The 25794-nt window shown below is 48.1% G+C and overlaps 1 protein-coding gene and 1 long non-coding RNA gene across 5 annotated transcripts in view; both read right to left on the bottom strand.

The window, feature by feature from the left end:
• LOC117506953 (sodium-coupled neutral amino acid transporter 3-like) overlaps positions 1-25794 on the bottom strand; it is a 203270-nt gene that overhangs the window by 62420 nt on the left and 115056 nt on the right. Inside the window, exons 3-5 of one of the 4 annotated variants that reach the window (XM_034166628.1) lie at positions 7951-7983; positions 7692-7785; positions 7456-7571 (exon numbers count right to left, since the gene is read on the bottom strand). In XM_034166628.1, the coding sequence (XP_034022519.1) occupies positions 7456-7571; positions 7692-7785; positions 7951-7983 (243 nt within the window). The remainder of the gene's footprint in view (positions 1-7455; positions 7572-7691; positions 7786-7950; positions 7984-25794) is intronic. The other 3 variants (XM_034166629.1, XM_034166631.1, XM_034166630.1) reach the window with 3 other exon arrangements.
• Positions 3498-6591, bottom strand: LOC117506958. The gene is made up of 3 exons (XR_004559589.1): positions 6299-6591; positions 5508-5512; positions 3498-3657 (listed from the first exon to the last, which is right to left on the bottom strand). It is a non-coding gene; the product is annotated as an uncharacterized LOC117506958 (long non-coding RNA).

The raw sequence follows: 25794 nt of genomic DNA, 5'->3' as shown, positions 1-25794 counted from the left end.
GGGCTATACAGAAGCGCAGTGAACTCTTTGTTTTTGCATTAAATATCTTGTCTGTGGTGTATTCAGTTGAATATAGGTTGAAGAGGATTTGCAAATCACTGTATTCTGTTTTTATTTACATTTCACACAACATCCCAACTTCAATGGAATTGGGGTTGTACAATAGTGTGACTAAATGCATTCTCTCCCTGATGCCTTGTGATACTCATTTTAAAAAATAAAATTATCCTTATGGGTATTCACAGATGTAAAGTAGGGACTGACCTGTGAGTTCCAACTCCAGTTTAGTTAAACATCTATGTGAACAGCTAAGTCCTGCTGGCAGATCCAAAATACTACAGTCACACCATTCAATTCAAAATAAGGAGCTTTCTCCAACACAACAGAAAATCCTGCAGATATGACTGCATTGGCAAAGACCTTAAATAAGATTTCTGAATAATATTTTACCATAGCAGCATTAAATCCACCTTTTATTGGGTCTTTAATACTAACATGAACATCTTGCTGTTGTGTGGGCCGCTGAAGAGGAGGTACTGCTGGCCCACCACCACCAGAGGGCGCCCTGCCTGGAGTGCGGGCTCCAGGCACCAGAGGGCGCTGCCGCCGACGAAGGCTGCCAGGGTGACAGCTGTCACCCATTACTGGACACAGCTGACTGCACTCAGGACGGAGGTATATCAGCAGGACAGCGTCTCCACCTCAGTGCCGAGATATCGCCTTGAGATTAAGGTAACCTTCTCTGCAAGCTCATATTGAAGACTCTGATAAACCTTGGTAAACCTTTTCAGGACAGCTGACTACAGAAAGCTACTTGCTTGGATAAGTACTCACCTTTCCTGCTTCATTGTAACAAGAGGTGGAGGCGGCTTCTCCCCTCTCTGTCTACTGGGTGCTGTCGCACCCATACCTGTGTGTTTGTGCCCTTTCCCGCCAGCAGTACCGGATCCGACGAGCGGAGGCAGTGGCCACCTGGGAATTCGGGACTTGGCGGTTCCAGTACTTCTGGGGTTCGGTGGCAGAGGAAATCTGGGTGGTTCCGGTTCGACTAGGACGGACGCCTCCTACCTTCGAGCCTGCCCACACGACACCAGCAGATTTCGGCTTCAAACTCCAAATTATTAATTGTTGTATTGGTTGTGCTCTTTTCACAACAGTAAAACTTGTTATTCACCTTTCTCCATTGTCCGTTCATTGCGCCCCCTGTTGTGGGTCCGTGTACCTACACTTTCACAACACTTGCTCCCTACTTAATTTTCTTGTAAAATGAACAAAGGTGGGTGGGTGGGGGTAGTTGGTATTATTGTTACTTTGTATTGTGGGTATTATAGTACTGATTAGCTGCCAAAAATATAACACAATATTAAAGACAATAACTTGATTAATTTTGTTACTGTCTGTAGAGCCGTAGATAAGGAGTTAGACTATCAGTATGGAGACCAGGGTTTGCTTCCCAGTTACATTACCTGCCTGTGCATTTAAACGAGAAAGTTCATCTGCATTGTCCCAGCCAATCCAGTTCTTGAACACTGTTCTTTCAGGTACTGTGTGTAACACCACCTGCAGTGATGTTGTGGATTTATTAAGGCAAACAGACATGCATTCCATCTGAGCACACTGGACAAGATGGTGCCATTGTGCAGTCGCACAGTAGTAAAAACCAGTCTTAACACTGCACTGCATGATTTCCATTTACCCACAACATAGGATAAGATGAGTCAGGTCTGTTTAAGCAAACACCAGCTGAGACAGGTGTCAGCGGACCAGTGAGAAATTGAAAAGTGCATGATGGGAGTACACGTAGAGCATCTGGAAAGTATTCACACTGCTTCCCCTTTTCCACCTTTTGTCATATTACAGTCTTATTCCAGAATGGAATAAATTAATTTTTTCCCTTAAATTCTACTCAACACCCCATAATGACAATTTTTTTTAATTTTTGCAAATTTATTAAAAACAAAAAGATAAGAAATCACATATACATACGTATTCACAGCCTTTGCTCAATACTTTGTTGATGTACCTTTGGCAGCTATTACAGCCCAAAGTCTTCTGGAATATGATGCACCTGTCTTGCAGTTTTTGTCCATTATTCTTTGCAGCACCTGTCAAGCGCCATCAGGTTGGATAGGGAGCGTCGGTGCACAGTCATTTTCAGATCTCTCCAGAGATCTTCAACTGACTCCAGGTCTGGGCTCTGGCTGGGTCACTCAAGGACATTCAAAGAGTTATGCTGAAGCCACTCCTTTGATATCTTGGCTGTGTGCTTAGTGTTACTGTCCTACAAAAAGATAAACCATCACCCCAGTCTGAGGTCAAGAGCACACTGGAGCAGGTTTTCATCCAGGATGTCTCTGTACATTGCTGCATTCATCTTTCCCTCAATCCCAACTAGTCTCCCAGTTCCTGCCATTGAAAAACATCCCCACAGCATGTTGCTACCGTCACCATGCTTCACTGTAGGGATGGTGCCTGGTTTCCTCCAAACATGTTGCCTGGCATTCACGCCAAAGAGTTCAATTTTTCATCAGACCAAAGAATTTTGTTTCTCATGGTCTGAGAGTCCTTCAGGTGCCTTTTGGCAAACTTCAGGTGGGCTGCCATGTGCCTTTTACTAAGAAGTGGCTTCCGTCTGGCCACTCTACTATACAGGCCTGATTGGTGGATTGCTGCAGAGATGGTTGTCCTTCTGGAAGGTTCTACTCTGACAGATTGACCAGAAGGTTCTTGGTCACCTTCCTGACTAACCTCTCCCTCAGTTGCTCAGCTTAGATTTGCAGCCAGGTCTAAGAAGAGTCCTGGTGGATCCAAACTTCTTCCATTTATGGATGATGGAGGCTACTCTGTTCATTGGGACCTTCAAAACAACAGAAATATTTCTGTACCGTTCCCCAGATTTCTTCCTTGAGACAATCCTGTCTCAGAGGTCTACAGACAATTCCTTTCACTTCATGCTTGGTTTGTGCTCTGACATGCACTGTCAACTGTGGGACATTATATGTTGACAGGTGTGTGCCTTTCCAAATCAAGTCCAATCAAATGAGTTTACCCCAGATGGACTCTAATTTAGCTGCAGAAACATCTCAATGATGACAAGTGGAAACAGGATTCACCAGAGCTCAATTTTGAGCTTCATGGCAAAGGTTGTGAATACTTATGTACATGTGATTTCTTAAATTTTTATTATTATTTTCAATAAATTTGAAAAAAATCTCAAAACTTTTTTCCTATTGTCATTAGGGGGTATTGTGTGTAGAATTTTGAGGGAAAAAATGAATTTCCTCCATTGTGAAATAAGGCTGTAATACAAAATGTGGAAAAAGTGAAGCGCTGTGAATACTTTCCAGGTGCACGGTAAAGACCAAGTTTGGGTACCATGGTAGAGCTGTTTCTGAAAACTGCTGTGTACTTCACTTGTGCTGTAGACACATGACAAACACATGACAGAAATTGAATGGAAGAGAAATGCAGATAATGCATGATTTATTTGTTTTTTAAAATTTGATATCAGGAATACAAAACACCATACAATATATTTTATTTCTCCCCAATGCAGCAAATGAAATTACTGAAATGCAAATATTTTCCAGTTCAAGCACATGAACTGGAGGAGTGAAAAAAGCATGAAAGAAGCTTTCATTGTAAATGTCGTAAACTCTGCATGGTAATTACCAGTGATGCCGGTAACGCGTTACTTAGTAACGCGTTACTCTAATCTGACCACTTTTTTTAGTAACGAGTAATCTAACGCATTAATCTTTCCAAATCAGTAATCAGATTAAAGTTACTTCTCCAAGTCACTGTGCATTACTATTATTTTTGCATTGTGGGTCGATAGCAGCATTAAACTTGGTCCGTGGGCAAGAGGTCGGGGTTCGACTGAACTGCCCACTTTAAACGAGCTGTGAGCTTTTCATCCACGGTTTTCTACAGCAGCTACAACTCGTCCTCACCTCTTAAAGCGCAGTGATAACAGCACACCTGCACTGAGATTTACAAAGACATTTTTATGCTTTTTTTTCTCCTTTATTTAGAATTCGGAGCTGAGCCGCTCCGTATCTGCTGCTAAAAACAGCTGATCCTCCGCGACACGTCAACAACTAACACTATTTTCCACTCAAATGCACTTAAACTCTCTTTCTGAGGACCACATGATGTGAAAACGCAATAAAACCTTCTTACCTGTAAATCTGGTCATGTTTTCTGCATAAATAAATGTTATCCATTCTTTGTGCTCAGACGCCAAAGCAGGGGCGAATCCAGATAGAATGGGGGCGTGGGGCAAGGATGTGCCCCCCCCCACAACACCCTAGATTAAAGGTCCAGTTTTGAAGCCTTTTTTGTTTACTACAACTACTAATACTACTTATAATAATAATTTGGACAAGTAAACTGTTTAGAGAGAATTTAAATGTTAGAAAAATGTTAGAAAGAATTCAATAGTTACATTTAGAAACAATGTAGGTTAGAAATGGCAAGTTTTACTGTTACAGTGCTGTCAACAGTTAAATATGAGGTCAAAGACGTCTTTATTTTACTTTTTATAAAACAAGTATTTATTTTCATTGAAGTCAAGAAAGGGTGACTATAAAGTGAGTTTTGGCAAAACAGGTATCATTGTCATGTTGAGGTGGCAGAGGGTTGTTGTCGGCAGCTGGGAAAAGTAACTAAAAAAGTAACTACAACCCCTGGCAAAAATTATGGAATCACCGGCCTCAGAGGATGTTCATTCAGTTGTTTAATTTTGTAGAAAAAAAGCAGATCACAGACATGACACAAAACTAAAGTCATTTCAAATGGCAACTTTCTGGCTTTAAGAAACACTGTAAGAAATCAAGAAAAAAAGATTGTGGCAGTCAGTAACGGTTACTTTTTTAGACCAAGCAGAGGAAAAAAAATATGGAATCACTCAATTCTGAGGAAAAAATTATGGAATCACCCTGTAAATTTTCATCCCCCAAATTAACACCTGCATCAAATCAGATCTGCTCATTGACACTGACCCTATGCCATGACATTGACCCTGTGTGTCTTTTTGCAAGGAATGTTTTGCAGTTTTTGCTCTATGGCAAGATGCATTATCATCTTGAAAAATGATTTCATCATCCCAAAACATCCTTTCAATTGTCCAAAATATCAACATAAACTTGTGCATTTATTGATGATGTAATGACAGCCATCTCCCCAGTGCCTTTACCTGACATGCAGCCCCATATCATCAATGACTGTGGAAATTTACATGTTCTCTTCAGGCAGTCATCTTTATAAATCTCATTGGAAAAGCACCAAACAAAAGTTCCAGCATCATCACCTTGCCCAATGCAGATTCGAGATTCATCACTGAATATGACTTTCATCCAGTCATCCACAGTCCACAATTGCTTTTCCTTAGCCCATTGTAACCTTGTTTTTTTTTCGGTTTAGGTGTTAATGATGCCTTTTCGTTTAGCTTTTCTGTATGTAAATCCCATTTCCTTTAGGCGGTTTCTTACAGTTCGGTCACAGACGTTGACTCCAGTTTCCTCCCATTCGTTCCTCATTTGTTTTGTTGTACATTTTTCGATTTTTGAGACATATTGCTTTAAGTTTTCTGTCTTGACGCTTTGATGTCTTCCTTGGTCTACCAGTATGTTTGCCTTTAACAACCTTCCCATGTTGTTTGTATTTGGACCAGAGTTTAGACACAGCTGACTGTGAACAACCAACATCTTTTGCAACATTGTGTGATGATTTACTCTCTTTTAAGAGTTTGATAATCCTCTCCTTTGTTTCAATTGACATCTCTCGTGTTGGAGCCATGATTCATGTCAGTCCACTTGGTGCAAGAGCTCTCCAAGGTGTGTTCACTCCTTTTTAGATGCAGACTAACGAGCAGATCTGATATGATGCAGGTGTTAGTTTTGGGGATGAAAATTTACAGGGTGATTCCATAATTTTTTCCTCAGAATTGAGTGATTCCATATTTTTTTCCTCTGCTTGGTCTAAAAAAGTAACCGTTACTGACTGCCACAATCTTTTTTTCTTGATTTCTTATAGTGTTTCTTAAAGCCAGAAAGTTGCCATTTGAAATGACTTTAGTTTTGTGTCATGTCTGTGATCTGCTTTTTTTCTACAAAATTAAACAACTGAATGAACATCCTCCGAGGCCGGTGATTCCATAATTTTTGCCAGGGGTTGTAGTAATCTAACTTAGTTACTTTTCCAAATGAGTAATCAGTAAAGTAACTAAGTTACTTTTTTCAAGGAGTAATCAGTAATCAGTAATTGGATTACTTTTTCAAAGTAACTGTGGCAACACTGGTAATTACAAAGAACACATATATAAGACACAATGGCACAAACTGCAAAGCTTTGACAACCCATCAGTCCCCCACCAGCCAACCCTATTTAGCTTAGTTTTACCCTGTAGCAGTGTTTATATTTATACTCCTAAGATCTGTTGTCTCAGTTGGATCCATCCAACTATCATCAGTCACAACCATTTGCACTGCTAGAATTACCTGAGGAACAATAAACAGTGTCAAACAGATTCACTCTACCCTTTCTGATGTTAGAAAATTCAAACCAGGAATCTTTGAGATAACAGATTAAATGATCCACTGGCCTGCTGATGATTATGATGGTGATGTTACAACAGCACATGACAAGTCAACAAAGAAGTGGTCAGGCCAAAAAAAGTTATTTCCTGAAACCAACCACTGCAAGGTTTAATTAAATGTATTTTTCATGATACATTTATTTCTATGTTGCTATGATTGTTTTCACCTCCTGAGACCTTGTGTCCACTTATGGGGACATCTTTTTTCAAAAGGTACTTCCAGTTCAAGGTGAGGTCTTGAGATGACAATGCTGACCAAATCCACCTGGTCATTTCTCCATTCACATTTGGCAAGGGTTCCAGGTTTTGTTCACTGTTCTCATTTAATCCTCGCTTGGAGGCAAAATGTGAATACTCCCTGAAGCTGAGAAGAGCCTTGGTGCTTTTTAAAAAAATAATGGCATTTTCATGAAAACTGTACTAACCAGTGTGGACACTACAGCCTGCTGATGCTGAAAACTTTTCAATGTCACAGCTCTAATGCATGCACATGCTGTGACAATGGAAAAATCAGCTACGGAAACAGTTACATTATTTTTTTGCATCTCTTGTTGAAGTTACATTGATTTAAATTGTAATTATGCTGCTTCCATTATACTGTTAATTACCAAACAAAACAAATGCGCTGTGTGTTATCTGTTTCTGTGTCATACACAGGGACTGCTGCCTGGTTAATATGTGACAATTACAAAACAATTAGGTGCTGTTCATGTGTGACGCAGGCCACCAGTGGAAAGACTTCCTCAAGAACTTAATTAGCCAATCATCAACTGCAATTACAAATTTAGCTGTAATGCTTCCAAACTGCAATCATGATGTCAGATATTGATGTCATCAGATGTTTATGCATAACTTACAAAAACAGGATGACCCCCGTGTTGGCCATGGCGTATGCCAGTCCTAGGATTCCACTTCCCATAATTGCATTGCCCAGGTTGAACACTGACATGCCAAATGAAGTTTTTCCCTCAAACTATAACCAATGCAAAAGAACGGAGAGGAATAAATATGTTAGAGAGCCAATACTGCATGCATGGGCTGTTTAAGCATGGGACGGTACTGTGATACTTCTCGTTAATTTATTTGGACTTACGTCTGTAAATCGTGTAGCCTTTTTTTCCTCCACGCCTGATAAGAACTCCTGGCTCTCTGGGAGGTTCGCCTCTGCATTCTCACTTCTGTTACAACTTGTGAAAAGAAAAATTGTTATAAGTACACAAGGAAACAGCAGAAAGTCACACATCCCCTCAAGCATACATTAAAAGGATTCATCAGAAGGTACAATGTTTTTTTTTTTAAACATGTTCAGGATTAAAATTTGTGGATTTCAAACACATTCTCTTCATACATACCTGGAATTCTGGGCCCTATTAGATACAGTCTCCCTGTGAGCAGTGTTGAAACATCATCCATCCCCCAGTGACAGCACAAAGTAAATAAAACAATACTCTCAGAGTTGCATAAATACGCTGTATATTATTTTTTACCAGCTGTTGTGAAGAGATATATTTTAATGGTTCCATCTATTGTACAAAAATAATCAAGAAAAAAATCCATGCAGGAGAACCGCACCGTTACAATGTTCCATTTTACCATGTCCGTTCGCTGGAATGCCCCTGGCTGAGCATCACTCATCCTCTTTTTTCAGTTGGTTAAATGCCCGAATGTTAAATAATTTTTTAAGACTTTCAAAAATGGATTGAGAAATACTTTTCACAGATGTATAACAAATGAGTATTTGTTTGTGGAGATATAAATATTGATCTTTTAAATCCGCATCAGCATGAGGTGACAGAGGATTCATTAATACTATGAAAATTCAGTAAGGTATGTCTTCTATAATACATTCCAATTCTAAGGTAGAACTCTACAAGTGCATACTAAGGTATATTTAAATATCTTAAAAAAAAGAAAGTAGAATAGAGTAGAGTAGAGTAGAAGAGAGTACAGTAGAGCCATTTAGGTGCCTGGTCTTGAGAACCAGGGATGGTTCTGTGTACAGTTTAAATTTATATCCAAAAATCACGAGGCCTTCAAGAATAGCTTCACATTCAGCTACTCTCATTGATAATATTCATTCATTCATCGTCTACCGTTTAGTCCAATTAAGGGTCGCGGGGGGCTGGAGCCTATCCCAGCAGTCATAGGGCGCGAGGCGGGGTACACCCAGGACAGTACGCCAGTCTGTCACAGGGCCACAAACAGACAAACAAACACAGACACACCCACACACACCTAAGGACAATTTTAAAGATTCCAATCCACCTAACCCGCATGTCTTTGGATGTGGGAGGAAACCGGAGCACCCGGAGGAAACCCACGCAAACACGGGGAGAACATGAAAACTCCACACAGAAAGGCCATGGGAACTGAACCCACGACCTTCTCGAGGCAACAGTGCTAACCACTAATCCACCGTGCTGCCCACTGATAATATATTTACGAATTATATTGATACCAAAACACTAAGTGGCTTATTAATTACTGATATCAGTGACCATTTACCAATTTTTATAGTAACTGATCTAAACTTAAACAGGAAATGTACTGACAAAATACAATATTGTAAGCGTTTGGAATCTGAAGAAGCTATCACTGCCTTAAAACATGATTTACTTTTACAGAATCCCATTTATGCAAAACAGGATGCTAACTTGGCATATTCAGAATTTGAAAACATATTTCCCAATATATACAACAAAAACTGTCCAGTTATACAGTATAGTAATAAGAATAAATAAAAAGCTCATCCATGGATAACTAAAGGTCTTCAAAAGGCTTGCAAGAAAAAAAAATATGCTATACAGAAAATTAATTAAAATTAAATCAAGAGAGGCAGAGATTAAATATAAGGACTATTAAAATAAATTAACAATTATCATGAGGAATTGTAAAAAAAAATCATACTTTGGAAAAATACTAAATGATAATAAAAAGAACATAAAGGAAACATGGAAAATATTGAGTACTATTATAACAAATAAATCCAAATCAAATAACTATCCAACATACATTACATATAAGAACAAAGATGAATATGACATGAGTAAAGCAGTGGATAGTATTAATAAATTCTTTGCTAATGTTTGGCCAGATCTGGCAGCTGAAATTCCACACAGCCCATGGGAAAATCAGCAATTAATTGACAGAAATCCACACACAATGTTTCTTAGTCCAGTAGATGAAAGGGAAATTATTAAGGTAGTTAGCACAAGTAAAAGTAAAAAGTCAAGGGATCATAATGATGTACATATGTCTCTAGTAAAGCAAATAATTACTGAAATTGCAAAACCATTAAGCATATATTTTTAATAAATCATTTCAAACTGGAATTGTTCCAAGCAGTATGCAAGAGGCAAAAGTGATACCTTTATTTAAATGTGGTAGTAAACATCTTTTTACAAATTACAGGCCTGTGTCTCTATTGTCACAATTTTCTAAGATATTGGAAAAGCTTTACAATAGCAGATTGGATAAATTTATAGAACAACATAACTTGCTGGACGAAAGTCAATGTGGTTTCAGAGCAGGTAGGTCCACTGCGCTGGCTCTGCTCGATTCAGTAGAAGAGATCAGTAGTCATATGGACCAAAGGGAAATAGTAATAGGTTTATTTATTGACCTGAGAAAGGCTTTTGATACAACAGATATAAAATATTCAAAAGCTGGAACTGTATGGGATTAGAGGGGTGGCTTTGAACTGGATTAAAAATTACTTACAAAACCAGAAACAGTTTGTTAAACTTGCGGATTGCTGCTCTTCTTATCTGGACATCATTTGTGGGCTTCCTCAGGGTTCTGTGTTGTGACCAAAATTATTTATTTTGTACATTAAATATTTATGTAAAGTTTCGGATCTGTTTAAGGCAGTTCTGTTTGCAGATGATACAAACCTGTTTTGTTCAGGAGAAAATCTGCAGCAATTATTATCCGATTTACATGTTGGAATGATAAAGTTAAAGAGATGGTTTGATATTAACAAATTATCACTAAATTTGTCTAAAACTAAAATAATGTTATTTATGAATTACAATAAAGACATACAAATTCAGTTAAATATACAAGGGGTAATCATAGGGCGTGTGAAAGAAAATAAGTTGTTAGGTAATATTGATGAAAGAATTAATTGGAAAGCTCATATTCAACATATTCAAAAGAAAGTGTCAAAAACTATTGCAGTACTAAATAAGGTAAGGCATGTTCTTGATTGGAAAGCACTTCATACTCTGTATTTTTCATTGGTTGCTCCCTACTAGGCTTACTGTGCTGAAGGTTGAGGCAATAATTGTTGTGTGTTGGGGGGTGTGGCTGGACATTTTGGTGTTCTTTTCTTTTCTTTGCTCTCCAGGTGGCATGAAAACTGATTTGTCTGTGGAGAAGGTGCTGGCTGAAGAGTCCTTCACCCTCATCAACATCATGTGCAGCACCTGTGAATGGTGCTCACGTGCAGCCTTAAAGACTTTCAGCTGAAGCAGATAATTGGATGGCGTTCTGCATTTAAGTCATGTGTGATTCAAGCAGAACTGCCGGGAACTCGACCTTGTGATGTTCGTTTGTGAGACGCTGAGGACCGCGCCTGGGTTTGACACATCGAGCCCGTGAAGCAGGAAGGGTGAGGGGCACATGCTGTCAGCACACATCAGAGGTGATTAAGTGTTTGACTAATTGTTGATAGTAACTTGGTATTTTGTTACGCAGTATATTTGAATTGTGATGAGAATTGTGCAGCTTGCTTCTCATTGCTGTGGCGCGCGGACAAGTGATCCTCCACCTGTTGTGAGAAGCTGCTCATTTGCATAAAGCTTAAAATACAGACCTGAATGTGTTGCTGATAGTGTGTGTCTTTTGAAGGATATTAGTTGTAACTGCTGACTTACCTCACCTCTTCTATGCTTCGCAGAGAGTCGGTTTGTCGTGTCCACCTGGGGGGTGTTTGGCCGTGGTAGTGGGTCCAGGAGCGCCAGGCTTCGATCCTTTTGGGCGCTGGAGAGCGTGCCAGCCTTCACTCCACCAGAAGGACGCTATTTTAGTTTTTACACTTTATTATGCACCAGTGGGTGAAATAAATAAATTGTTTTTGTTATTGGAACCACTTTCTGGTTATTTTTAGCGCTGGGTTCCGTCTGACGCAGGTCCGCTCCTCAACCCGCGTCGACACATAACAGTAGTTCCCGGCCATTCCATAATGGACCCAGCGGCAGAGGCGGTTCCTTTTGCCGAAAAAGTTCAAGAACACTTGGAGAAAATATGGGAGCAATTACAGCATCTCGCAAACCAAATTAAACAAACAGACGCCCGTGTTACGGAGCTTGCAGCGCAAGCCGTTCCGCTTCCTGCTGCTCCAGCTGCGGCACCATCGATACCGGTGCAGATAACTCCGTCACCCAGAGATTCGGCGTCTGAACCGATTATTTGTCATCCGGAGCCTTATGCAGGAGACGTCGAAGCCTGTGCTTCGTTTTTGATGCAATGTTCTCTGGTTTTTGCTCAGCGACCGGCTTCCTTCTCTTCTGATGGGAGCCGTGTTTCATATGTGACAAATTTGCTCCGAGGTGACGCCTTAGCTTGGGTCACAGCGTTGTGGAGTAACAACTCGCCATTGTTAGGATCCTTTAAGGATTTCTCCCGGGAGTTCCGACTGGTTTTTGACCATCCGGTGAAAACGAATACCGTTGCCCAACGGTTGCTGAATCTCAGGCAGGGGAGGCGGAGTGCGGCGGAGTATTCCGTGGACTTCCGGATTTTTTCTGCTCAGTCAGGTTGGAACGCCGCAGCTTTACGAGGAGTGTTTGTAGATGGGTTAAATGAGTCATTAAAAGACGAGCTGGCAGTCCGTGACGAGCCAAACGATTTAGATGAGCTAATATCGTTGGTGATTCGTCTAGATGATCGGATGAAGGAGCGTGGACGCGAGAGAGGGCAGCCATCAGAGCGGGTTTTTTCGTCTCGGGGCTTTCCCCGACACAGATCTGGGCCGCCTCTTCTTCGCCCCACTGAGGCTCCTCCGACGGGACCTCTGGCTCCTCTTCCTGATGAGCCCATGCAGCTCGGACGAGCGGAGATTACTGTATTGCCCCGACGTATAAGCGTCAAGAAAAATAATGGTGATGTATCTCCAGGTGTTCTGGGACAAGCAAAATAACACACATAAAAAAAAAGAAAAAAAAAATCTAGTATGGGTTAATGTTTTGTTTTCTTTAAATAGGGGTTATAATTTGTTTGGGGAGTCAGAGGCGTGTCTGGTGGAGTGAATGTTAGGCGGTTAGAAGCCCGTCTGGGCTCACTTGATCGGTATTTTTTATGTGTTTTTAGGTATTTTCTGTTTGGGTTTTTGGGTCGTTTTATTTTGTTGTTTTTTATTTCCCTACATCCTTAACCCCAACCTCACTTGCCCCAAGACCGTTCGTCTTGTGGGTTGTGGGGTGGTGCAGGTTGGTCACGCTGAGCGTTCTCAGAAGACCTCTGCACCTAGGGGGGGGGTGTTAGGGGCGTTTTTCTTGGTTTGGTTAGGGCCCGGTTCCACTCCAGCCTCGGTGAGCCTTTGTACCGTTCGTCATTGGTGTTGCCGGGGTGTGGTGCAGCGGGGACATACCTCAGTCGGAGGGGTGGGCCGATCTGTTGCCGTTCGCCATTTCGGTAGTTCCACCCCTCCCGAGGGCTGGGGTATGGTCGTGTTGGGGCACCGGACGTATTTCCGGTTTTCCGCTGCGCCTTGGGGTTGGGGCTGGGTTAGTTTTTCCTGTTCCCTTCCCCGGCTTAATGTTTTGAGCCGTTCGCCAAAATTGAGCCGCCGAGGGGCTCTGGGAGGGACCTGGGGTCTTTCGGGGTGCCGGGGAAGGTGACAGGGTTTACGGTTGTTTTATTTGCCCCTGGGGTTGTTTTTGGTAGTCCTCCGGGGGTTGGATTTTGATTTTGTTTTGTTTCCTTCCGGGTTCCACCTCCAGGGTTGATGGGACGGTCCTCTGGGGGGGAATTGGCTTGGGGCCGACTAGCCAAGTGTGGCCGGGTCTGGGGTTCCGGGGTTGTGGGGAGGGTACCTCCTGGGGTTGATGGTACGGTCCTCTGGGGGGTGCCGTTTGCTCCATGTACACCTGGGGACCTTTGTGGGATTCTGGTTCTGGCTGTTCCTCCTGGAACTGGCGGAAAAGGCCTTCTGGGGGGGGGGGGTTGGGCTCTGCAGGTCGTTCTGGGGGGGTTGTTTGTTATTTTCTTTTATGCATTTATGTTTGTATTGTGTTTGTGGGGCTGTGTTGGGTTTTTGCGTTTGGGTGTTTTTCTTTTCTTCCTGGGGTTGGATGGGACGGTCCCCTCGGGAGGTTTTGGGTGGGTTTTGTGTTTTTTCTTGTGTGTTGGATTGTACTGGGGACTGTTTTGGGGTTTTTGTTGATGCCAGCCGGCCTTCCAGCTGCGGTGCCCTGTCCTGCTGTCTGTGGTGGACCTTAGGAGCGTTGTGCTGTCTGCTTCCTGACGAGGACCCCGGAGGGAGGTGCTGTTCTCGGGCCTGGTCTGTTCGGTCGCCGGAGGCTTCCCGTTAAAGGGGGGGGTACTGTTGTGTGTTGGGGGGTGTGGCTGGACATTTTGGTGTTCTTTTCTTTTCTTTGCTCTCCAGGTGGCATGAAAACTGATTTGTCTGTGGAGAAGGTGCTGGCTGAAGAGTCCTTCACCCTCATCAACATCATGTGCAGCACCTGTGAATGGTGCTCACGTGCAGCCTTAAAGACTTTCAGCTGAAGCAGATAATTGGATGGCGTTCTGCATTTAAGTCATGTGTGATTCAAGCAGAACTGCCGGGAACTCGACCTTGTGATGTTCGTTTGTGAGACGCTGAGGACCGTGCCTGGGTTTGACACATCGAGCCCGTGAAGCAGGAAGGGTGAGGGGCACATGCTGTCAGCACACATCAGAGGTGATTAAGTGTTTGACTAATTGTTGATAGTAACTTGGTATTTTGTTACGCAGTATATTTGAATTGTGATGAGAATTGTGCAGCTTGCTTCTCACTGCTGTGGCACGCGGACAAGTGATCCTCCACCTGTTGTGAGAAGCTGCTCATTTGCATAAAGCTTAAAATACAGACCTGAATGTGTTGCTGATAGTGTGTGTCTTTTGAAGGATATTAGTTGTAACTGCTGACTTACCTCACCTCTTCTATGCTTCGCAGAGAGTCGGTTTGTCGTGTCCACCTGGGGGGTGTTTGGCGGTGGTAGTGGGTCCAGGAGCGCCGGGCTTCGATCCTTTTGGGCGCTGGAGAGCGTGCCAGCCTTCACTCCACCAGAAGGACGCTATTTTAGTTTTTACACTTTATTATGCACCAGTGGGTGAAATAAATAAATTGTTTTTGTTATTGGAACCACTTTCTGGTTATTTTTAGCGCTGGGTTCCGTCTGACGCAGGTCCGCTCCTCAACCCGCGTCGACACATAACAATAATTATAGAACTACATTGCAATCAATATTCATTCTTCAAAAAAGAGCATTAAGAACAATTCACAATGTAGGTTATCGAGATCACACCAATTCATTGTTTATTAAATCTAAAATATTAAAACTTCACGATATGATTATGTTTAAAACTGTGCAATGAATGTATAAAGAGAAAAATGAACAACTGCCCTCGGAATTCAAGAATATAATTTAAGGGGCTTGTATCATTTTAAAATTGCTGGAGCTAGGACCACCAGGAAAGGCTTTTGTGTTTCTACTTGTGGCCCTAAAATATGGAATAATCTGGCGAAGGAACTCAAGCAATGTCCAAATGTCAGTCAGTTTAAACGCCAATATAAGGAATTGATGTTTTCTGAATGTGAAAATTGTCTAAATTCTCTGAAAATTCAATTCCTGGTTGAAGGACTATATAGTTGTTGGTTAAAGTATGGACAATTAAGTTATTAATTTTTTTTTTGGGGGGGGGGGGGATTATGTGATGTGTGCTGTTATTGGTGTGGATATGATGAGGAATTTTCTTTTATTGATTATTTTAAGATGTCTTTGTTTGCTGTTCTGCTCACTTTGTTTTGTTTTGTTTTTGTTGTGATAAGTAAAAGTTGCTAAGGTAAAAGTGTTGTGAAAGTGTCGTGACACGGACCCACAACAGGGGGCATAAATGAACGGACAATGGATAAGCCAAAAGTAACAATTTAATGTTGTGAATCGCACAACGACGTACAGACAATAACAATATAGTGACTGTCAATCATACACCAGGTGACGTGTGGGCAGGCTTGACGATAGAAGACGCCTGGCGAGAGAAGAGCCGGATCCCACACAGCTTCCACTGCCAACGGAGCTGAAGAACACCGGAGTCGCCAAGCCCTGCGCCCCAGGTGGCCGCTGTCTTCAGCAGTCAGACCCGGTACTAATTGGTAGTTGATTTCTCGGCGGGGAGGTGGAGTTGCAGTCCGGCCTTTAAGGTGGTGGTGATGATGTGGATGAGTGACAGCTGATGCTGATGACGAGTAACAGCTGTCACTCCCGGTTGCTATGACGCCCTCTCGTGCTTGAAGCCCGCACTTCAAGCAGGGCGCCATCTGGTGGTGGTGGGCCAGCAGTACCTCCTCTTCAGCGGCCCACACAACAGGACCCCCCCCTCAACCAGCCAGGAGGCGCCCGACCAGGCTTGTCCAGGTGCCGCCGGTAGAAGTCGGCCAGGAGGGCCGGGTCCAGGATGAAGCTCCTCTTCACCCAGGAGCGTTCTTCGAGTCCATACCCCTCCCAGTCCACCAAATACTGGAACCCCCGGCCCTTCCGACGGACGTCCAGGAGCCGGCGCACAGTCCAAGCCGGCTCCCCGTCGATGATCCGGGCAGGAGGCGGCGCCGGTCCGGGGGTACAGAGGGGTGAGGTGTGGTATGGTTTGATCCGCGACACGTGAAAAACAGGATGGATCCGCAGTGAAGCTGGCAGCCGTAGCTTCACTGCGGCCGGGCTGAGGACCTTGGTGATGGGAAAGGATCCGATATATCTGTCTTTCAGTTTCTGTGATTCCACTTGAAGTGGGATGTCCTTTGTCGACAACCATACCTCCTGCCCAGGCTGGTATGCAGGGGCCGGGGAACGCCGGCGGTCTGCATGGGCCTTGGCCCTCGTCCGGGCCTTCAACAGGGCAGAACGGGCGGTCCGTCACACCCGGCGGCACCTCCTGAGGTGGGCCTGGACCGAGGGCACACCGACCTCACCCTCCACAAGCGGGAACAATGGGGGCTGGTACCCCAAACACACCTCGAACGGGGAGAGGCCGGTGGCAGACGACACTTGGCTGTTGTGGGCGTACTCGATCCAGGCCAGATGGGTGCTCCAGGCCATCTGGTGCGCGGAGGTAACACAACGAAGGGCCTGTTCCAACTCGTGGTTGGCCCGCTCTGCCTGTCCGTTCGTCTGGGGGTGATACCCGGACGAGAGACTCACGGTGGCCCCCAGTTCCTTGCAAAAACTCCTCCAGACCTGAGAGGAGAACTGAGGGCCACGGTCTGAGACGATGTCCGCTGGTATCCCATGCAGACGCACGACGTGGTGGACCAGGAGGTCTGCTGTCTCCTGGGCCGTAGGGAGCTTCGGGAGGGCCATGAAGTGGGCCGCCTTGGAGAACCGGTCCACTATCGTTAAGATGGTGGTGTGGCCCTGGGACGGCGGGAGGCCCGTGACAAAGTCCAGGCCGATGTGGGACCAGGGGCGATGAGGCACCGGTAGGGGACGGAGGAGTCCTGAGGTCCTCTTGTGGTCCGCCTTGCCCCTGGCACAGGTGGTGCAGGCCTGGACGTAGTCCCGGACGTCGGCTTCCATAGACGCCCACCAGAAGCGCTGCTGGACTACTGCCATGGTCCTGCGCACTCCGGGATGACAGGAGAGTTTGGACCCATGGCAGAAGTCCAAAACCGCAGCTCTGGCCTCTGGTGGGACGTACATCTTGTTCTTCGGGCCGGTCCCCAGGTCCGGGTTCCATGTCAGGGCCGCCCGGACGGTATTCTCCACGTCCCAGGTAAGGGTGGCCACGACAGTGGACTCGGGGATGATGGTTTCAGGGGGGTCTGACAGCTCGGTCTTGACCACCTCTTCATGCACCCGGGACAGGGCGTCAGATCGTTGGTTCTTTGTCCCGGGGCGGTAGGTGATCCGGAAGTCAAAACGCCCGAAGAACAGCGACCAGCGGGCTTGCCTGGGGTTCAGACGCTTCGCGGTCCGGATGTACTCCAGGTTCCGATGGTCCGTGAAAACCGTAAATGGTACCGATGATCCCTCCAACAGGTGTCTCCACTCCTCAAGAGCCTCCTTCACCGCAAGAAGTTCCCGATTGCCGACGTCATAGTTCCATTCAGCTGGGGTCAACCTGCGGGAAAAGTAGGCACAAGGATGGAGAACCTTGTCAGACTCCCCGCTCTGGGATAGCACGGCTCCTATCCCTGAGTCAGAGGCATCCGCTTCAACTACGAACTGGCGCTTGGGATCGGGCTGCACCAGAACCGGTGCAGTCGAGAACCGGCATTTCAACTCCCTAAATGCGGCTTCGCACCGATCCGACCAGGTGAAGGGGACTTTTGTGGAGGACAGGGCTGTCAGGGGGCTAACTACCTGACTGTAGCCCTTGATGAACCTCCGGTAGAAATTTGCAAAGCCGAGGAACTGTTGTAGTTTCCTACGGCTTGTTGGGTGGGGCCAATCTCTCAGCGCCGCAACCTTGGCCGGATCAGGGGCGACGGAGTTGGAGGAGATTATGAACCCCAGGAAGGACAAAGAAGTGCGGTGGAACTCGCACTTCTCGCCCTTCACAAACAGCCGGTTCTCCAACAACCGCTGTAGGACCTGACGTACATGCTTGACATGAGTCTCAGGGTCCAAAGAAAAGATGAGGATGTCGTCTAGATACACGAAGACAAACCGGTGCAGGAAGTCCCGCAAGACGTCATTAACCAAAGCTTGGAACGTTGCAGGGGCGTTTGTGAGGCCGAACGGCATGACCAGGTACTCAAAGTGACCTAAGGGGGTGTTAAATGCCGTCTTCCACTCGTCTCCCTTCCGGATCCGAACCAGGAAGTACGCATTCCTAAGATCGAGTTTGGTGAATATTTGGGCTCCATGCAGGGGCGTGAACACCGAATCCAACAGAGGTAACGGGTATCGGTTGCGAACCGTGATCTCGTTCAGCCCTCTGTAATCGATGCATGGACGGAGTCCGCCGTCCTTTTTACCCACAAAAAGGAAACCAGCACCCATCGGGGAGGTGGAGTTCCGGATCAACCCGGCAGCTAACGAGTCCCGGATGTAGGTCTCCATTGATTCGCGTTCCGGACGTGAGAGGTTGTACAATCTACTGGACGGGTACTCAGCGCCCGGAATCAAATCGATGGCACAATCGTACGGTCGGTGCGGGGGAAGGGCGAGTGCCAGATCTTTGCTGAAGACGTCAGCAAGATCGTGGTACTCACATGGCACCGCCGTCAGATTGGGCGGGACTTTGACCTCCTCCTTAGCTATCTCACCGGGTGGAACCGAGGATCCTAATCACTCCCGGTGGCAGGTTTCGCTCCACTGCGTCACAACCCCAGACGGCCAATCAATCCGGGGATTGTGTTTCAACACCCATGGAAAACCCAAAATCACTCGGGAGGTAGAAGGTGTTACAAAAAACACTATCTCCTCCCTGTGATTCCCAGACACCACCAAAGTCACTGGCTGTGTCTGGTGTGTGATTAATGGAAGAAGAGTGCCATCTAGTGCTCGTACCTTCACAGGGGAAGGCAGAGCCACCAGAGGGAGCCCTACTTCCTTTGCCCATCTGCTGTCCAGCAGATTCCTTTCTGACCCCGTGTCTATAAGTGCTGGGGCGTGAAGGGTTAAATCCTCACAAAGGATTGTGACTGGGATTCGTGCTGATTTTTGGGGTTCCCCCGCGTGCGTGTTATGACCCACCCTTAGCCCAGTCTCTAAGGACGAGTGCTGCTGTTTTGACCGTTTGGGGCATTCTCTCTGTGTGTGCTCGGTAGAGCTGCAGAGAAAACACTCTCCATGGATCAGCCTCCTTTGTCTCTGATCTGATCGTTTTTTGGCCCTGCTCGTTTCCCTAGCAACGTCAGCAGGGGGAGCTGTCGTCACGTGGAGAGCCCTGGCAGCGGAGCGTGGTGAAGTCGGCTTCCTTTCGGACCCAGGAGGAAGAGGGACGGCTTGTGCCTGACCACGCCCTTCGTCTCGCTCCCGTCGGTGTTCTGTTAATCGGTTGTCTAACCGTATAACCAGGTCGATAAGCCCATCTAAATCCCGCGGCTCGTCCTTCGCCACCAGGTGCTCCTTAAGGACCAGAGACAGTCCGTTTACAAAGGCGGCGCGGAGCGCAACAGCATTCCAGCCGACTCGACTGCATACTTTGCTGCGCTCCGACGCCCCTGCCGTATCGACAGCAGCACACTTGAAGCGGTCTAGCCTCTATGAGGGTGGTCGAACACCTGTCGGAACTCCCTCACAAACTCAGTGTAAACCGTTAGGAGCCGTGAATTCTGCTCCCAAAGCGCCGTAGCCCAGGCGCGTGCCTCTCCTCGAAGCAAATTGATCACATAAGCCACCCGGCTAGCGTCTGATGCGTACATGACGGGACGCTGTGAAAAGACGAGCGAGCACTGCATCAAGAAGTCCGCGCACGTCTCCACACAGCCTCCGTATGGCTCCGGAGGGCTTATGTATGCTTCAGGGGAAGGTGGGGGGGTTCGTTGAACGACCAACGGAATGTCTGTTTCTGGCACACGGTGCAGGAGGAGGTGCTGCAGCAGCGCCCTGAGCATGCGCTTCCACCTGGGCGGTGAGAGCCTCCATCCTACGATTGAGAACACTGCTCTGCTCGGTAACTAAGTCCAACCGAGCGGTAAATGTTGTGTGGGCCGCCAGAAGAGGAGGTACTGCTGGCCCACCACCAGAGGGCGCCCTGTCTGGAGTGCGGGCTCCAGGCACCAGAGGGCGCAGCCGCCTCACAGGAGCAGCCAGGGTGACAGCTGTCACGCATCACCTGCAACAGCTGTTACCAATCATCCGATCAGCAGGGGTACATCAGCAGGACGACGTCTCCACCTCTTTGCCGAGATATCGTTCTACCTGGAAGGTAACGTTCTCAGCTGACTGTGTGACAGTAATCTTTTGTGACTTTTGTGCGTTGTATAGCAGACTCCTTTTCCAACGAGAGGTGGAGGTAGTTTTCCTGCCGTGCGGATTGCTGGGTGCAAACTCGCCCACATTTAATTGTTTTTTGTTCCTCGCCAGCAGTACCAGGTCCGACACGCGGAGGCAGTGGCCACCTGGGAGTTCGGGACTTGGCGGCTCCAGTATTCCCGGGGTCTGGTGGCAGAGGAAATCGTGTGGTTCCAGTTCTGCTTTGGACAGACGTCTCCTATCTTCGAGCCTGCCCACACGACACCTTTTGTGATTTGGCTTTTTGTCTATTGTTGTAATCTGTTGTATTTGTTGTGCCCATTCACAACAGTAACAACAGTGTTGTTATTTGACTTCCTCCATTGTCCGTTCATTTGCGCCCCCTGTTGTGGGTCTGTGTACCTACACTTTCCCAACAGGATATCTCGGCCAACGTCATGGACCCCGTGGGGCGTCAACCGGCTGTTGAACGGCCAATGGAAGAGCAGGGCGCACAGGCGTCTGCAGGAGGAATGATCGGTGAGTTGCAGCGAATCCTCACCGCTTTTACGACTCAGCTGGATCTGATGACCGAGCAGAACGTCCTCCTTAACCGCAGGGTGGAGGCTCTCGCCGCGCAGGTGGAAGCGCGCCCTCAGGGCGCTGCTGCGGCTCCCCCTCCTGTCGATCCTGTGCGCAACAGTGACGTTCCACAGGTCGTTCAACGACCCCTCCCACCTTCCCCTGAAGCATACATAAGCCCTCCAGAGCCGTACGGGGGTTGTGTGGAGACATGCGCGGTCTTTCTTATGCAGTGTTCGCTCGTCTTCGCACAACGTCCCGTCATGTACGCGACTGATGCTAGTAAGATAGCTTATGTGATTAATCTGCTTCGCGGCGAGGCACGCGCTTGGGCTACAGCGCTCTGGGAGCAAAATTCACGGCTCCTTCTGACATATGATGGGTTTGTGAGGGAGTTCAGAACAGTGTTCGATCACCCAAATAGAGGAGAGACCGCTTCAGCCGTGCTGCTGTCAATGAGACAGGGGAGCCGGAGCGCAGCTGCTTATGCAGTCGACTTCCGCATCGCGGCTGCGAGGTCCGGCTGGAATAACACTGCCCTCCGCGCCGCCTTCGTAAACGGACTGTCGTTGGTCCTGAAGGAGCACCTGGTGGCCAAGGACGAACCGCGGGATTTAGACGGGCTTATTGATCTCGTTATACGATTAGACAATCGGTTAGAAGAACTCCGTCGGGAACGAGACGAAGGGCGTGGCCGGGTACGCGCCGTCCCTCTCCCTTCTGGTTCCGACCGAGTTCCGCCCTCCCCACGCTCCACGGCCTCTACGCTCCATGTGGTGACAGCTCCCCCTGCTGATGAAGCTATGGACACGAGCAGGGCCACATTTAGGGCACCAGATAGACAGAGGAGGCTGGCCCGCGGAGCGTGCTTTGTTTGTGGCTCAATAGAGCATCAAGTGAGGGACTGCCCCGAGCGGTTAAACACCAAACGCCCGCCCCTAGACACTGGGTTAGGGGTGGGCCAAAACATTCACGTGGGACATACCCATATTGCCACACGACTCCCAGTGACAATCCTTTATGAGGATTTAATCCTGAAGGCCCCAGCACTGGTGGACACGGGCTCTGAAGGGAATCTGTTAGACAGCAGATGGGCCAGGGAGGTAGGGCTCCCTCTGGTGGCGCTTACCTCGCCTGTGCAGGTGCGGGCACTAGATGGTTCCCTACTCCCTCTAATCACACATAAGACACCACCAGTAACTTTGGTGGTGTCAGGAAATTACCGGGAGGAGATCGAGTTTTTTGTGACTCCTGCCACCTCCCGCGTGATTCTAGGGTTCCCCTGGATGTTAAAACACAATCCCCGGATCGACTGGCCGTCCGGGGTAGTGGTTCAGTGGAGCGAGACCTGCCATCGGGTATGTTTAGGTTCCTCGGTTCCTCCCGGTTCCCTGGCTAAGGAGGAGGTCAGAGTCCCGCCCAATCTGGGGACGGTGCCGGTGGAGTACCATGACCTTGTGGATGTGTTTAGTAAGGATCTGGCGCTCACCCTTCCCCCCCACCGTCCGTACGATTGTGCCATTGATTTGGTTCCAGGCGTTGAGTTCCCGTCCAGCAGGCTGTACAACCTCTCGCGACCTGAGCGCGAATCAATGGAGACCTACATCCGGGACTCTTTAGCCGCCGGGTTGATCCGGAATTCCACCTCCCCGATGGGTGCAGGTTTCTTTTTTGTGGGTAAAAAAGACGGCGGACTTCGTCCATGCATTGATTATAGGGGACTGAACGAAATCACGGTTCGTAATCGATACCCGTTGCCCTTGTTGGATTCAGTGTTCACGCCCCTGCATGAAGCCCAAATATTCACAAAGCTAGATCTTAGAAATGCATATCACCTGGTTCGGATCCGGAAGGGAGACGAGTGGAAGACGGCATTTAACACCCCCTTAGGTCACTTTGAGTACCTGGTCATGCCGTTCGGCCTCACAAACGCCCCCGCGACGTTCCAAGCATTAGTTAATGATGTCTTGCGGGATTTCCTGCACCGATTCGTCTTCGTATATCTAGACGATATACTCATCTTTTCTCCGGATCCTGAGACTCATGTCCGGCATGTACGTCAGGTCCTGCAGCGGTTGTTGGAGAACCGGCTGTTTGTGAAGGGCGAGAAGTGTGAGTTTCACCGCACATCTTTGTCCTTCCTGGGGTTTATCATCTCCCCCAACTCCGTCGCTCCTGATCCGGCCAAGGTTGCGGCGGTGAGAGACTGGCCCCAACCCACTAGCCGTAGGAAGCTGCAACAGTTCCTCGGCTTTGCAAATTTCTACAGGAAGTTCATTAAGGGCTACAGTCAGGTAGCTAGCCCCCTGACAGCCCTGACCTCACCAAAAGTCCCCTTCACCTGGTCGGATCGTTGCGATGCCGCGTTCAAGGAGTTGAAACGGCGCTTCTCGTCTGCACCCGTTCTGGTGCAGCCCGATCCTAGTCGCCAGTTAGTGGTTGAAGTGGACGCCTCGAACTCAGGGATAGGAGCTGTGCTTTCCCAGAGCGGGAAGACCAATAAGGTCCTTCACCCGTGTGCCTATTTTTCCCGCAGGTTGACCCCGGCCGAACGGAACTATGACGTCGGCAATCGAGAACTCCTTGCGGTGAAAGAGGCTCTTGAAGAGTGGAGACATCTGTTGGAGGGAACGTCCGTGCCATTCACGGTTTTCACTGACCACCGGAACCTGGAGTATATCAGGACCGCCAAGCGGCTGAACCCCAGGCAAGCCCGCTGGTCACTGTTCTTTGGCCGTTTTGACTTCCGGATCACCTATCGTCCCGGGACCAAAAACCAGAGATCGGATGCCTTGTCCCGGGTACATGAAAATGAAGTCAAAGCGGAGTTGTCGGATCCACCGGAACCCATCATCCCGGAGTCCACTATCGTGGCCACCCTCACCTGGGACGTAGAGAGAACCATCCGGGAGGCCCTGGCACGAAGCCCGGACCCCGGAACTGGGCCGAAGAACAAACTATACGTCCCACCAGAAGCTAGGGCTGCAGTCCTGGACTTCTGTCACGGCTCCAAGCTCTCCTGTCATCCAGGGGTGCGAAGAACCGTGGCAGTTGTCCGGCAGCGCTTCTGGTGGGCGTCCCTAGAGGCCGACGTCCGGGATTATATCCAGGCCTGCACCACCTGCGCCAGGGGCAAGGCTGACCATCGCAGGGCATCAGGACTACGCCAGCCGTTGCCTGTGCCTCATCGCCCCTGGTCCCACATCGGCCTGGATTTTGTCACGGGCCTCCCGCCGTCCCAGGGTAACACCACCATCCTCACGATAGTGGACCGATTCTCCAAGGCGGCCCACTTCGTGGCCCTCCCGAAGCTCCCGACAGCCCAGGAGACAGCGGACCTCCTGGTCCACCACGTCGTCCGGCTGCATGGGATTCCAACAGACATAGTCTCCGATCGCGGTCCCCAGTTCTCCTCGCAAGTCTGGAGGAGCTTCTGCCGGGAACTGGGGGCCACGGTGAGTCTCTCGTCCGGGTACCACCCTCAGACCAACAGGCAAGCAGAACGGGTAAACCAGGAGGTGGAACAGGCCTTGCGCTGCGTGACTGCCGCGCACCCGGCGGCCTGGAGTACCCATTTGGCCTGGATCGAGTATGCCCATAACAGCCAGGTGTCTTCAGCCACCGGCCTCTCCCCTTTTGAGGTGTGTCTGGGGTATCAGCCCCCGTTGTTTCCGGTGGTTGAGGGAGAGGTCGGTGTGCCCTCGGTCCAGGCCCACCTACGGAAGTGCCGTCGGGTGTGGCGTGCCACCCGTTCTGCTTTGCTAAAGGCCCGGACGAGGGCAAAAGCCCATGCAGACCGTCGGCGGACCCCGGCCCTTGCGTATCGGCCAGGGCAGGAGGTGTGGTTATCCACAAAGGACATACCCCTCAAAGTGGACTCCCCCAAGCTACAGGACCGTTACATCGGCCCTTTCAAGATCCTTAAGGTCATCAGTCCCGCCGCAGTGAGGCTTCAGCTTCCGGCCTCACTGCGGATCCATCCTGTGTTTCATGTGTCCCGAGTCAAACCGCATCACACCTCACCCCTCTGTAACTCCGGGTCCGGCGCCGCCTCCTGCCCGGATCATCGATGGCGAGCCGGCTTGGACTGTACGCCGGCTCTTGGATGTCCGTAGGATGGGCCGGGGCTTCCAGTATTTGGTAGACTGGGAGGGGTACGGTCCCGAAGAATGCTCCTGGGTGAAGAGGAGCTTCATCCTGGACCCGGCCCTCCTGGCCGATTTCTACCGCCGCCACCCGGACAAGCCTGGTCGGGCGCCAGGAGGCGCCCGTTGAGGGGGGGGGGTCCTGTTGTGTGGGCCGCCAGAAGAGGAGGTACTGCTGGCCCACCACCAGAGGGCGCCCTGTCTGGAGTGCGGGCTCCAGGCACCAGAGGGCGCAGCCGCCTCACAGGAGCAGCCAGGGTGACAGCTGTCACGCATCACCTGCAACAGCTGTTACCAATCATCCGATCAGCAGGGGTACATCAGCAGGACGACGTCTCCACCTCTTTGCCGAGATATCGTTCTA

The sequence above is a fragment of the Thalassophryne amazonica genome, chromosome 3 (genome assembly GCF_902500255.1).
Source record: "Thalassophryne amazonica chromosome 3, fThaAma1.1, whole genome shotgun sequence".
NCBI classification, from domain to species: Eukaryota; Metazoa; Chordata; class Actinopteri; order Batrachoidiformes; family Batrachoididae; genus Thalassophryne; species Thalassophryne amazonica.
The sequence above is the reverse complement of the archived record's forward strand: the minus strand, read 5'-3'. Positions and strand labels throughout refer to the sequence as shown.